General features: G+C 57.7%; 1 protein-coding gene across 1 annotated transcript; it reads left to right on the forward strand.

Moving 5' to 3' along the window:
* Positions 1 to 2172: 2172 nt before the first annotated feature.
* LOC144692697 (uncharacterized) lies at positions 2173 to 8399 on the forward strand (the record flags this gene model as incomplete). The annotated part of the gene is made up of 9 exons (XM_078561788.1): positions 2173 to 2271; positions 3054 to 3303; positions 3562 to 3724; positions 4151 to 4492; positions 5024 to 5365; positions 5420 to 5626; positions 5980 to 6266; positions 7027 to 7477; positions 7514 to 8399. Coding segments are annotated over 9 exons (3027 nt in total), but the record flags the coding sequence as incomplete, so codon positions are not given.
* Positions 8400 to 14567: the final 6168 nt, after the last annotated feature.

Here is a 14567-nt window from a genome sequence, read left to right on the forward strand (position 1 = left end):
CCCCAGCTCCAGCTCCAGCCCCAGCCCCGTCCCCAGCTCCAGCTCCAGCCCCAGCCCCAGCCTCAGCTCCAGCTCCAGCCCCTATTCCTGCTCCAGCCACAGCTCCAGCTCCAGCCCCAGCCCCAGCCCCAATTCCAGTTCCAGCTCTAGCCCCAGCCCCAGCCCCAGCTCCAGCTCCAGCACCAGTCACAGACCCAGTTCGAGACTCAGACCCTGTTCCAGCTGCAGCTGCAATTCCAGCCCCAGCTCCAGCTCCAGATCCAGCCCCAGCTCCAGGTCCAGCTGCAGTTCCAGCCCCAGCCGCAGTTCCAGCTCCTGCTCCAGCACCAGCTCCAGCCCCAATTCCTGCTCCAGCCACAGCTCCAGCCCCAGCCCCAGCCCCAGCCCCAGCTCCAGCTCCAGCTCCAGCTCCAGCACCAGTCACAGACCCAGTCACAGACCCAGGTCGAGCCTCAGACCCTGTTCCAGCTGCAGTTCCAATTCCAGCCCCCGCTCCAGCTCTAGCCCCAGCCCCAGGTCCAGGTCTAGCCCTAGCACCATCTCCTACTCCAGCTCCAGCTCCAGCCACAACCCCAGCTCCAGCCCTAGCCCTAACCACTGCCCTTTCCACGGTTCCAACCACAGCTCCAATTCCATCTCCAACCCCTGTCCCAAAGCCAGCTCCAGCTCCAGCTTCCTCCCCAGGAGCAGCTCCTACCTCAGCTCCAGTCCCATCTCCAGGCCCAGTCCCATCTCCAGGCCCAGTTCCAGCTCCAGCCCAGCCCCAGCTCCAGGTCCAGATCCAGCCCCAGCCCCAGTCCCAGCTCCTGCTCCCGCTCCAGCTCCAGGCCAGCTCCAGCTCCATCTCCATCTCCAATTCCATCTCCAGCCCCAATTCCAGCTTCAGCTCCAGTTCCAGTTCCAGCCCCAGTTCCAGTTCCAGTTCCAGTTCCAGCTCCAGCCCCAGCTCCAGCTCCAGCCACATGACAGCTCCAGATCCAGCCCCAGCTCTAACCCCAGACCCAGATCCAGCTCCAGCCCCAGCTCCAGCTCCAGCCACATAACAGCTCCAGTTCCAGCTCCAGCTCCAGCCCCAGTCCCAGCTCCAGCCCCAGCTCGAGCACCAGTCACAGACCCAGTTCGATCCTCAGCCCCAGTTCCAGCTCCAGCTCCAATTCCAGCCCCAGCTCCAGCTCGAGCCCCAGCCCCAGATCCAGGTCCAGGTCCAGCTCCAGCTCCAGCTCCAGCCCCAGCCCCAATTCCAGCTGCTCCTAGAGTCCCAGCCCCATCACCAGCCCCAGCTCCAGCTCCAGCTCCAGCCCCGGCTCCAGCTCCAGCTCAACCCCAAGGCACAGCTCGATCCCCAGCTCCAGCTACAGCACCAGCTCCAGCTCCTGCCCTTGCACCAGGCACAGCCCCAGTTCCAGCTCCATCTCCAGCCCCAGCCTCAGGCAAATCCCCATCTCCAGCTCCAGCTCCAGCCCCATCCCCATCCCCATCCCCAGCTCCAGTTCCTGCCCAACCACCGCTCCAGCTCCAGCTCCAGCCCCAGCTCCAGCTCCAGCTCCAGCTCCAGCTCCAGCCCCAGCTCCAGCTCCAGCACCAAGTCCAGCTCCAGCTCCAGCTCCAGCTCCAGCCCCAGCTCCAGCTCCAGCTCTAGCCCGAGGCACAGCTCGATCCCCAGCTCCAGCTACAGCACCGACTCCACCTCCTGCCCTTGCCCCAGGCAAATCCCCATCTCCAGCTCCAGCTCCAGCCCCATCCCCATCCCCAGTTCCTGCCCAACCACAGCTCCAGCTCCAGCTCCAGTCCCAGTTTCAGCCCTGGCTCCAGCCTCAGCTCCAGTTCCAGCCCCAGCCCGAGGTCCAGCTCTAGCTCCAGCCCCAATTCCTGCTCCAGCCCCGGTTCCAGCTCCAGCTGCAGCGCCAGCTACAACTCCAGCTCCACCTCGTGCCCCAGCTCCAGCACCAGCTGCAGTTCCATCCTCAGCCCCAGCCCCAACCCCGGCTCCAACCACACCTTCAGCTCTAGCCCCGGCTCCAACTCCAGCCCCAGCTCAAGTTCCGGTTCCAGTCCCAGCTCTAGCACCAGCTCCATCCCCAGCCCCAGTTCCGCCCCAGCTCCAGTCCCAGTTTCAACCCAAACTCCAGCTCCCGGTCCTGCCCCAATTCCTGCTGCAGTTCCAGCCCTAGCTCCAGCTCCAGCTCCAGCTCCAGCTCCAGCTCAAGCCCTAGCTCCAGCTCCAGCTCCAGCTCCAGCTCCAGCCCCAGCTCCAGCTCCAGCTCCAGCCCCAGCTCCAGCTCCAGCCCCAGCTCCAGCTCCAGCTCCAGCTCCAGCTCCAGCTCCAATCTCTCAGCTCCAGCCCAGCCACTAGTTCCAGCTCCAGGCCACCTCCAGCTCCAGCTCCATCTCCAATTCCATCTCCAGCCCCAGTTCCAGCTCCAGCTCCAGCCCCAGCTCCAGCTCCAGCCCCAGCCCCAGCCCCAGCTCCAGCCCCGGTTCCAGCTCCAATTCCAGCCCCAGCTCCAGCTCTAACCCCAGCCCCAGGTCCAGGTCTAGCCCTAGCACCATCTCCTGCTCCAGCTCCAGCCACAAATCCAGCTCCAGCCCCAGTCCCAGCTCCCGCTCCAGCCCCAGCTCCAGCCGCAGCTCCAGCTCTAGCCACAACCCCAGGTCCAGCCCCATCCACAACCACTGCCCTTTCCCCAGCTCCAACCACGGCTCCAATTCCATCTCCAATCCCAGTCCCAATGCCAGCTCCAGCTCCAGCTCCAGCTCCAGCCGCATCTGCAGCTCCAGCCCCATCCCCAGTCCCAGCCCCGACACCAGCCCCATCCTCAGACCCAGGTACAACCCCAGTTCCAGCTCCACCTCCAGCTCTAGCTCCAGCCCCAGCCCAATCCTATCTCCAGCACCTGCCCTAACCCCAGCCCTGGCTCAGGCAACAGCTCCAGCCCGAGGCACAGCTCGATCCCCAGCTCCAGCTCCAGCTCCAATTCCAGCCCCAGCTCCAACTCTAGCCCCATCCCTAGCCCCAGGTTCAGGTCCAGCTCTAGCACCATCTCCTGCTCCAGCTCCAGCCTCAACTCCAGCCCCTTCCCAGCCACAGCTCTATCTCCAGCCGCAGCTCTAGCTCCAGCCACAACCCCAGCTCCAGCCCCAGCCGCAACCACTGCCCTTTCCCCAGCTCCAACCACAGCTCCAATTCCATCTCCGACCCCAGTCGCAACGCCAGCTCCAGCTCCAGCTCTACTCCCAGGACCAGCTCCAGCCCCAAATCCAGCCCGTTCCCCAGGTCCAGCACCAGCCCAGCTTCAGCCTCAGGTACAGCCCCAGCCCCAGCGCCATTTCCAGCTCCAGCACCAGCCCTAACCCCAGCCCCGGCTCAAGCTCCAGCTCCAGATCCAGCTCCATCCCCAGCTCCAGATCCAGCTCCAGATCCAGCACCAGCTCCATCACCTGCTCCAGCCACAGCCCCAACCCCAGCTCCAGCCCCGGCTCCAGCTCCAGCTCTAGCTCTAGGCACAGCTCGATCCCCAGCTCCAGCTACAGCACCAGCTCCAGCTCCTGCCCTTGCCCCAGGCACAACCCCAGTTCCAAGTTCCAGTTCCAGTCCCAGCTCTAGCCCCAGCCCCAGCTCCAGCCTCAGCTCCAGTCCCAGCCTCAGGTCCAGCTCCAGCCGCAACTCCAGCCCCAGCCCAAACTCCAGCCCATTACTCAGCTCCAGCTCCAGCCCCAACCCCAGGTCCATGTCCAGCCCCAGACCCTGCCCCAGCCCTAGCCTCAGCTTCATGTACCCCCCTAGTTCCAGCTCCACCTCCAGCCCCAATTCCCAGCCCCGGCACCAGCCCCAGTGCCATTTCCAGCTCCAGCACCAGTCCCAGCTCCAGGCCCTGCTTCATTCCCATCTCCAGCTCCAGACCCAGCCCCAGCCCCAGCCCCAGCCCCAGTCCCAGCTCCAGTTCCATCTCCAACCCTAATCCCAGCTCCAGCTCCAGCCCTGGCTCAAGCTTTAGCTCCAGCTCTAGCTCCAGCCCAACACCCAGCTCCAGCCACAGCTACAGTTCCAGCTCCAGCTCCAGCTCCAGCTCCATCTCCAGCCCCAGCCCCAATTCCAGCTGCACCTCCAGCCCTTGCCCCATGCCCAGTTCTAGCTCCTTCTCCATCCCAGCTCCAGCTCCAGCACCAGCTCCAGCCCGAGTCACAGTTCCAGCTCCAGCCTCAGCTCCAGCTCCAATTCCAGCCCCAGCTCCAGCTCTAGCCCTAGCCCCAGGTCCGGGTCCAGCCCTAGCACCATCTCCTGCTCTAGCTCCAGACACAACGCCAGCTCCAGCCGCAGCTCCCGCTCCAGCCACAACCCCAGCCCCAGCCCCAGCCGCAACCACTGCCCTTTCCCCAACTCAAACCACAGTTCCAATTCCATCTCCAATCCCATTCCCAATTCCAGCTCCAACACCTGCTACAGCTACAGCCGCATCTGCAGCTCCTGCCCCAGCCCCAGCCTCAGCCTCAGGTACAGCCCCAGTTCCAGCTCCACCTCCAGCCCCAGTTCCAGCCCCTGCCCCAGCCCAATCCCACCTCCAGCACCAGCCCTAACCCCAGCCCCGGCTCAAGCTCCAGCTCCAGTCCAAGGCAGATCTCGATCCCCAGCTCCAGCTCCAGCCCCAGCCCCAGCCCCAGCCCCAGCTCCAACTCCGGCTCCATCCCCAGCTCCAGCTCCAGCCCCAGCCCCAGCTCCAGATCCAGCTCCATATTGAGCTCCAGCTCAAGATCCAGCCCCAGCTCCAGCCTCATCCCCAGTTCCAGCTCCTCCTCCAGCCCAGCTCCAGCCTCATCCCCAGCCCCATCCCCAGATCCAGCACCAGCTCCATCACCCGCTCCAGCCGCAGCCCCAATCCCAGCTGCAGCCCCGGCACCAGCTCCAGCTCCAGCTCCAGCTCCAGCCCCAACTCCAGCTCCATCTCCAGCTCTAGCTCCAGCCTCTGCCCCATCCCCAGTTCCAGCTCCTTCTCCAGCCCTGGTCCAGCCCCAGACACTTCTGCAGCCGTAGCCTCAGCCTCAGGTACAGCCCCAGTTCCTGCTCCACCTCCAGCCCTAGTTCCAGCCTCAGACCCAGCCCCATTCCCAGCCCCAGCTCCAGCTCCAGCTCTAGCTCGAGGCACAGCTCGATCCCCAGCTCCAGCTACAGCACCAGCTCCTGCTCCTGCCCTTGCCCCAGGCACAGCCCCAGTTACAGCACCATCTCCAGCTCGAGTTCCAGCTCCAGCTCCAGCCCCAGCCCTAACCCCAGGTCCAGTTCCAGCTCCAGCCCGAGTCCCAGTTCCAGCTCCAGCCCCAGCTCCAGCTTCAATTCCAGCCCCAGCTCCAGCTCTAGCCCCAGCCCCAGGTCCAGGTCCAGCCCTAGCACCATCTCCTACTCCAGCTCCAGCCAAAAGTCCAGCTCCAGCCACAACCCCAGCTCCAGCCCCAGCCGCAACCACTGCCCTTTCCCCAGTTCCAACCACAGCTCCAATTCCATCTCCAACCCCAGTCCCTACGCCAGCTCCAGCTCCAGCTCCACCCCCAGGACCAGCTCCAGCCCCAAATCAAGCCCCTTTCCCAGCTCCAGCTCCACCTCCAGAACCAGTTCCAGCCCCTGCCCCAGCCCAATCCCACCTCCAGCACCAGCCCTAACCCCAGCCCCGGCTCAAGCTCCAGCTCCAGTCCGAAGCGCAGCTCGATCCCTAGCTCCATCTCCAGCTCCATTCCAGTTCCAGCTCCTCCTCCAGCCCAGCCCCAGCCTCATCCCCAGCCCCATCCCCAGATCCAGCTCCAGCTCCATTACCCGCTCCAGCCGCAGCCCCAACTCCAGATCCAGCCCCGGCTCTAACTTCAGCCCCAGCCCCAATTCCAGCTGCTCCTCCAGCCCCTGCCCCATCCCCAGTTCCAGCTCCTTTTCCAACCCAGGTCGAGCCCCACACCCTTCTGCAGCCGCAGCCTCAGCCTCAGGTACAGCCCCAGTTCCTGCTCCCCCTCCAGCTCTAGTTCCAGCCCCAGCCCCAGCCCCAGCCCCATTCCCAGCCCCAGCTCTAGCTCCAGCCCTGGCTCCAGCTCCAGCTCTAGCCCGAGGCACAGCTCAATCCCCAGCTCCAGCTACAGCACCAGCTCCAGCTCCTGCCCTTGCCCCAGGCATAGCCCCAGTTCCAGCTCCATCTCCAGCTCGAGTTCCAGTTCTAGCCCGAGTTCCAGTTCCAGCACCAGCCCCAGGCCCAGCCCCAGCTCCAGCTCCAGCTCCAGCCCGAGTCCCAGTTCCAGCTCCAGCCCCAGCCCCAGCTCCAATTCCAGCCCCAGCTCCAGCTCTAGCCCCAGTCCCAGATCCAGGTCCAGCCCTAGCACCATCTCCTGCTCCAGCTCCAGCCACAACCCCAGCTGCAGCCCCAGCCGCAACCACTGCCCTTTCCCCAGCTCCAACCACAGCTTCAATTCCATCTCCAACCCCAGTCCCAACGCCAGCTCCAGCTCCAGCCCCAGCCCCAGATCCAGCTCCAACCACAGCTCCAATTCCATCTCCAATCCCATTCGCAATGCCAGCTCCAACACCCGCTCCAGCTCCAGCCACATCTGCAGCTCCAGCCCCAGCCCCATCCCCAGCCTCAGCCTCAGGTACAACCCCAGTTCCAGCTCCACGTCCAGCCCGGTTCCAGCCCCAGACCCTTCTGCAGCCTCAGCCTCAGCCTCAGGTACAGCGCCATTTCCAGCTCCAGCTCCAGCACCAGTCCAATCCCACCTCCAGCACCAGCCCTAACCCCAGCCCCAGCTCCAGCCCCAACTCCAGCCCCAGCTCCAGATCGAGCTCCAGATCCAGCCCCAGCTCCAGCCCCATCCCCAGTTCCAGCTCCTCCTCCAGCCCAGCCCCAGCCTCCTCCCCAGCCCCATCCCGAGATCCAGCAGCAGCTCCCTCACCCGCTCCAGCCGCAGCTCCAACCCCAGCTCCAGCTCAAGCCCGAGGCACAGCTCGATCCCCAGCTCCAGCTACAGCACCAGCTCCTGCTCCTGCCCTTGTCCCAGGCACAGCCCCAGTTCCAAGTTCCAGTTCCAGTCCCAGCTCCAGCCTCAGCTCCAGTCCCAGCCTCAGGTCCAGCTCCAGCCGCAACTCCAGCCCCGACCCCAGCTCCTGCTCCAGCCCCAGCCCCAGCCCCAGCCTCAGCTCCAGCCCCAGCTCTAGCCCGAGGCACAGCTCGATCCCCAGCTCTAGCTCCAGCTCCAGCTCCAGCACCAGCTCCAGCCCCAGTTCCAGCTCCAGCTCCAGCACCAGCTCCAGCCCCAGTTCCAGCTCCAGCTCCAGCACCAGCTCCAGCTCCAGCTCCAGCTCCAGCTCCAGCCCGAGTCCCAGTTCCAGCACCAGCTCCAGCCCCAGCTCCAGCTCCAGCACCAGCTCCAGCCCGAGTCCCAGTTCCAGCTCCAGCCCCAGCTCCAGCTCCAATTCCAGCCCCAGCTCCAGCTCTAGCCGCAGCCCCAGGTCCAGGTCCAGCCCTAGCACCATCTCCTGCTCCAGCTCCAGCCAAAACTCCAGCTCCAGCCGCAGCTCCAGCTCCAGCTACAATCCCAGCTCCAGCCCCAGCCGCAACCACTGCCCTTTCCCCAGTCCCAACCACAGCTCCAATTCCATCTCCAACCCCAGTCCCAATGCCAGCTCCAGCTCCAGCTCCAGCCCCATCCCCAGCCCCAGCCCCGTCACCAGCCCCATCCTCAGACCCAGGTACAACTCCAGTTCCAGTTCCACCTCCAGCCCCAGTTCCAGCCCCAGCCCCAGCTCCAGCTCCGACAGCAGCTCCAGACCCAGCCCCATTTCCAGACCCAGCCCCATTTCCAGCCCCAGCCCCAGCTCGATCCCCAGCTCCAGCTACAGCACCAGCTCTAGCTCCTGCCCTTGCCCCAGACACAGCCCCAGTTCCAGCTCCATCTCCAGCCCCAGCCTCTGGCAAATCCCCAGCTCCAGCCCCAGCTCCAGCTCCATCCCCCTGTCCAGCTCCAGCTCCAGCCCCAGCTCCAGCTCCAGCTCCAACCCCAGTTCCAGCCCCAGCTCCAGCCCCAGCTCCAGCTCCAACCCCAGTTCCAGCCCCAGCTCCAGCCCCAGCTCCAGCTCCAACCCCAGTTCCAGCCCCAGCTCCAGCCCCAGCTCCAGCTCCAGTTCCAGCTCCAGCCCCCGCTCCACCCCCAGCTCCACCTCCAGCTCCAACCCCAGCTCCAGCTCCAACTCCAACCCCAGTTCTAGCCCTCACTCCAGCCATCGCTCCGGCCCCTGCTCCACCCCCAGCTCCAGATCCAGCGCCAGCCCCAACCCCAGGCTGAAGGGTTATCAAAATTCCCGCATTTTTCATATCGTCAACAAGGGTGTGACTTTTGGGCTTTTATGGCAGATGACCCAACTGCTGAGTTAAGTGTAAAACTCTGCAGACAGGATGCTGGGCCCATGAAGGCCTGGGACTGGACATGCCCGGGCTTGTTGAGTGCAGTGTGGATTGTTGCCTGAAACCAGACAAGAGGAGACAGAATACGCATTCTTCCCTTTAAAACAATCAACCCAGAGAAAGACTTCATCTGACATGAAACTAAAGCCAATCAAAATCTTGCAAAATTAATCATTACTAACTACTAAGGGAGGAAGGCAGCAATCAATGCACTTATGCGAACCTATCAATACTCCACATATACAATGGCTTTCAGTTCAAGACGAGTTACGGGGACAGGAAGACAATGATAAACATCATGCGAGCCCATTAAAAACAACGAGACAACAATCACCTGTCGAAGCCCACCAAAATCAGACAAAGAACTAACCTTGATTTGGATTCAGATAAGAAATTTGAAAAACAGTATAACTGGGCTACCAGTTACAAAGGGGAGGAGGGTGAGCAGTTTTGGAGTGGTTGAAGCAGAGTTTAAGCAGGGAGAGGTAGCTGAGCCAAGCGGAGGGAGGAGATCTGGAGGTTTGCAGGCCCGCAAGCAACATCACGGCGAGGGGCACGGGGTGGCAGGCTCAACCGAAGACAACAAGGCCACAACCGCAGCCCTCCACGAAGATCGGCCACCCACAACCGCACCCTCCACCCAACTGAAGAACCTTCGCAGATTCCACAGACCAGGACCACATGGGGACGGCAGGCCCCAGAGGACACAAAGAGCGTACCTCAAAACTGCAACCGGCTTACCTGGCTGGGTTTCGAACTGTCAAGAAACCCTTGTTGGTGAGCATGATCCCTGACCTCTCCTAGTTCAATTTAGTTAGGTTTTGGGGTTGGGACAAGGGTAAGGGGATTAGTAGCGTGATTTTCCCTCGTTATGCCGTGTGTTCCCCATTCTTAACTAAGTGTACTTTGTAGCTCTGTATAATCTCAGTGTAATCCTAATGTTATCAGTTCATTTGTGACTTCAATAAACCTAATTTTTTTTTCTTGCACCAAAACCAGTTGTCTGCTGCGTTTTGTCACAACCCCCAAATAAGTCCAAGGTCTAGAACCCAGGGAGTGGGAGCGATTCGAACCGCTCAGAAGTCAGAGGTCAAGCTGACACACACCACCACCCCCTTCCAGCTCCATCTCCATCTCCAGCTCCAGCTCCAGCCCCAGCTCCAGCTCCAGCCTCAGCCTCAACCCCCACTCCAGCCCCAGCCCCAGTCCCAGACCCAGCTCCAGCTTCAGTCCCAGCTCCAGCTCCAACCCCATCTCCAGCCCCACTTCCAGCTCCAGCCCCAGCTCCAGCCCCCACTCCAGCCCCAGCCTCAGCCTCAGCCCCCACTCCAGCCCCAGCCCCAGTCCCAGCCCTAGTCCCAGCCCCAGACCCAGCCCCAGCCCCAGCTTCCGCCTCAGCCCCAACTCTAGCCCCAGCCCGAGCCCCAACCCCAGCTTCAGCCTCAGCCCCAACTCCAGCCCCAGCCCCAGTCCCACCCACAGCCCCAGCACCAGCTCCAGCTCCAGCCCCAGCACCAGCCCAGGCCCCATCTCCGGCCCCAGCCTAATCGATGTGAAACCTTGGAAGAGATCGAGAATGACTTTTCACCTGTAGAGCTGTCACACTGTTCACCTTCACCCTCCAACAGCCCAGAGTCCCACACCTCGATGTCTCTTAGATCTAGTTTAGACTCGGGCTCACACTCTGGTGGTCACCTCACAGACCTGTGTCCACAGCAGGAGGAGGCAATGACAGCCAAGGTCTCCGGCTCTCAAAGAAATGCTGGAGAAGAGCCCCTGCTAATTCTGGGTCAGATGAGGCTCTGGGAGTGGTTATGGGGAAGATGCTGGAGTGTCATCGAGGTGTATGGGAACATCAGGCAGTCGTGTCAGACGCCTTCAACAGAGGGGAATGAGAGGCGGAAGAGTGCATCTGCGTGCTCTCTGATGTAGCTGCTCCAACATGTGAGCACTTTGAAGTCTCCGTGAGGAGGATGGCGGACACCATGGAGCCCCTGGTCCAGCAGAACGCTCAGTTTCTGCCAGAGATGTGCGCAGACCAGCACTCCATCGCTGTCATCGCGAGAGGAGGATGGAGACTCGATCCCCTTCTAGGTACCCCTACTCCTCAAGGAGCCAGGGAGGAGCCCTCAGGCACCCAGAAGTGTTAGGTGGACACCCCTGGGATTTCCACCCAGGACACTCCAAGGGTGTCCAGGCATCCTGAGTCCCCTCTGTCTGTGACCCTATCAGCTCCAGCCTCTGAGACCGCTGAGGGTGCACCTGCCCCAGAGCAGGAGACCCAAAGAAGGCTGGGGCCCTCAAGTCCTCGGGCCTCCGAAGGAAGCCCACCAAAGTCATCAGAGACAAGAGGGCACAGCAGTCAGCAGGATGTCCCCATCTCTGCTGCAGATGTCAGAGAAATGCCTAGATTTAGTGGTAGGGTAAAAGATATTCAGAAGTATTAAGTTCACACTGGTGGCACGGGTGTACAATCATTGTAAATAGTTATTGCACCTCTGTAAATATATGAATCATTGCACTTTATGGAAGTCTCCTGAGTTTCCCTTGCAGCTGCTTGTGTTATTGCCTGTGTGCAATCGCCCCACTTGCCCCTCCGCTTCCGGGGGGTGTCCAAGGCTGGATCTATGTCCCCCTGATTCATGCCTACACATCGTTCTTTGCCACGTGAGTCATGTGCGAGAAGCCTCCCGCTCACACTATTCCCCTTTCCACCGCTGCCCTCCTCTGAACTGCTTCTAATGAATTTACATTCTTCCTTCAATAAGGAGACCAATATTGTACACAGTACTCCAAATGTGGTCTCACCAATGCCCTGTATAACTAAAGCATAATCTTTCTGCTTTTGTATTCAATTCCCCTCACAGTAAATGATAACATTCTATTAGCTTTCCTAATTACTTGCTGTACCTGCATGCTAATCTTTTGTAATTCATGCACCAGGACACCCAGATCCCTCTCAGAGCTTTGCAATCTCTCACCATTTAGATAATATGCTCCTTTTTTATTCTTCCTGCCAAAATGGGCAATTTCACATTTTTCCACATCATACTCCATTTGCCAGCTCTTTGCCCACTCACTTAACCTTTCTATGTCCCTTTGTAGCCTTCTTATGTCCTCTTCAAACTTACTTTCCTAACTATCTTTGTGTCATCGCCAAATTAAGCCACCATTCCTTTGGTACCTTCATCCAAGTCACTTATATAAGTTGTAAAAAGTTGAGGGCCCAGCACTGATCCCTGTGGCATACCACTTGTTTCATCCTGTCAACCAGAAAAATACCCACTTATGCTTACTCACTGTTCCCTATTAGCAAGCCAATCTTCTATCCATGCCAATATATTACCCCCTACACCATGAGCTTTTATTTTCTGCAATAACCTTTTATGTGGCACCTTTTCAAATGGCTTCTGAAATCTGAGTACAGTACATCCATTTGTTCCCCTTTATCCACAGCATGTGACTCTTTCAAAGAACTCCAATAAATTGGTTAAACATGATTTCCCTTTCACAAAACCATATTGACTCTGCCTGATTGCCTTGAACTTTTCTAAGTGTCCTGTTATAACGTCTTTAGTATGCAGGTTCCAATCTAAGTCATCCTGTAGCCATGTCTCTGTAATGGCTATCAGATCATATTTATTTATTTCTATTTGCGCTATCAGTTCACCTGTTTTCTTTTGAAAGCTCTGTGCATTCAGGTACAGAGCCTTTAATTTTGTCCTTTTATTATTTTGTAACCTCTAGCCTTCTCTGCTGATTTACTCTTAGATGTGTACCCTCTGCCCTTTCCTGTCACAGTGTGTTTATCATTTCTCATATTAGTACCTTTGTCTCTTGCCTTGTCTCTGCTCTTTGGTTACCACTGCTTCCCAAATTTGATCCCTTGCCCCCACCATTTAGTTTAAAACCCTCTCTACTTCCCTAGTTTATTGGAACACCAGCCCCAGCACAGTTCAGGTATAGACCATCCCAATGGTACAGCACCTTCTTTCCCCAGTCCTGGTTCCAGTGCCCCACTGGAACCCACTTCTCCCACATCAGTGTTTGAGCCACACATTCATTTCTCTAATCATATTGCCCTATGCCAATTTGTACATGGCTCAGGTAATAATCCAGAGATTATTACCTTTGAGGTTTTGCTTCTCAATTTGGTGCCTAACTCATTATACTGACTATGCAGAACCTTCTTCCTCATCCTGCATAAGTGCCATGACAACTGGATTCTCACTGAAAGTTCCTCTCCAGCCCTGAGCCTCGAACCCTGGCATTGGGCAGGCAACACCGTTGCCTGGACTCTCTCTCTTTGCTGCAGAGAACAGTCCCCCTCCCTAGACTGTCCCCTACTACCACTACATTCCTTTTTGCTCCCCCCACATGACTGGCTTCCTGTACCACAGTGCCATGGTCAGTCAGTTCATCCACCCTGCAGCCCCCACTCTCAAACAAACAAACTGAGAGAACCTCAAACCTATTGGACAATTTCAGCGGCTGACACTCCTGCACTCCTGCCCTCTGGCTGCCCTTATCTGCCTCAGCTACAGTCACAGCTTCCTGTCCATGCCCACCTTCCAAATCAGAACTCCCTATCCTAAAGGATGTGACCACCTCCTGGTCCAAAGCACCCAGGCAACTTTCCCCTGTGTTGCACTGTCTGAATCCCAGCCTCCAGCTCAAGGACTCTGAGCCGAAGCTCCTCAAACTGCAAGTACATACCGTCGATGTGGTGCCCTGGATCACACTGGCATCCAGGAACTCCCACATGCTGCAGCCATAATCCATCAACTGTCCTGCCATCCTTATGTGTTTGAATTAACTTCTTAATTATTTTTATTTCAATTATTTATTTCATGTTACGTTTTCTATTAATCTTTCCACACATTCAGGTACTATTTTAACCATAGGAATAGAATAGGCCTTAACCACTCACCAGATACTCACCAGACAGTTAGCTTCTTCCCCTGTAGTAGAGCAAGAACTAATTGCTACTGAGTGAAAAAGCTAGAAAAAGCAAAGGAGCACCTCCCTCCCTTCCTCACCAAACTCTTTCAACTCACCAAACTCCCAAAAGTCTGTTGAGATTGCACTCCAGTGCTAGGTCTCACTGAGAGGGTTGTATTTATGTGCTCTGAAAATAAAGGCACTAGCTGAGTCCAGGTACAGAAAAACCAGCTTATGCCAGCTTTCTTAATTTATTGTCTACAGCTGCTCCCCAGGGGCTAGCTTCTATCTCCCTGCTTGGGCACCTGGATGAGATTTAGAATTTAACCAGTACTTGCAAGTAAATTGGAACTGTTATTATATTAGATATTTAGAAAGAGATTTAAGATTCCCTCAACTCACCAAACTCCCAGCACTCTGTTGAGGTTGCACTCCAGTGTTAGGCTGCACTGAGCTCACGTTACAAGCAAACAAGTTGACAGTGAGTCTTTCAAAGAACCAGCACAGGTAAGGGAGGACGAAAGGCCTCCTTTTGTGTTCCATCTGATTCTTGATGACATGGAATAGCCGCTTACCGATAGATAAAAATGTGCAAGATCTCTGAAATGAAACAGGTGAGCTTTAAAACACCAAATCCTGGAGTAAATCAGCTGGATGCCCATATCCATTCTTTCAACAGCAACACTTTAACAACTTTTAATGGTGCCACAGTAACACATGCCAAACTGTGTCACAGAGGTGTAATAAAAAAAAATGCCTCCTAAATTTGTTCCCTTTCGGTAAAATGCATTGCCCAAAGGAACAGAAGGCCTGTGTTTAGGGCTTCTTCCCCCTCAATTGCATCAGTAAAGAGGAGCAGATGAGAATGTTTCCCTTTGGCTATTGGATTTACAGCAGAAAAGCATACGGCACTTCACTGATTGCAGACCTCCTCTCCCCTAACTGTACCTTTCTCCCATCTTCTGATTAGCTAGACTGCCTTTCCAATACATTGAAACACTGTTTCATCATTACTCTCTGTCAAGATTCAACAAAAGAGGCAACTGATCGATTTACTCGCCTGCAAATGTATCTCATTAAATTTTATTAATAGGCTGCTAACTCCATTATCATCCTCTCTTATTTCCTAATATTTTTGTTCTCACTATCTCCTCCTCACTCAATCATCTTCTCTACTGCTAAGCTGTCTCCAGACAG

Source organism: Cetorhinus maximus, chromosome 17, assembly GCF_964194155.1.
Source record: "Cetorhinus maximus chromosome 17, sCetMax3.hap1.1, whole genome shotgun sequence".
NCBI lineage: Eukaryota > Metazoa > Chordata > Chondrichthyes > Lamniformes > Cetorhinidae > Cetorhinus > Cetorhinus maximus.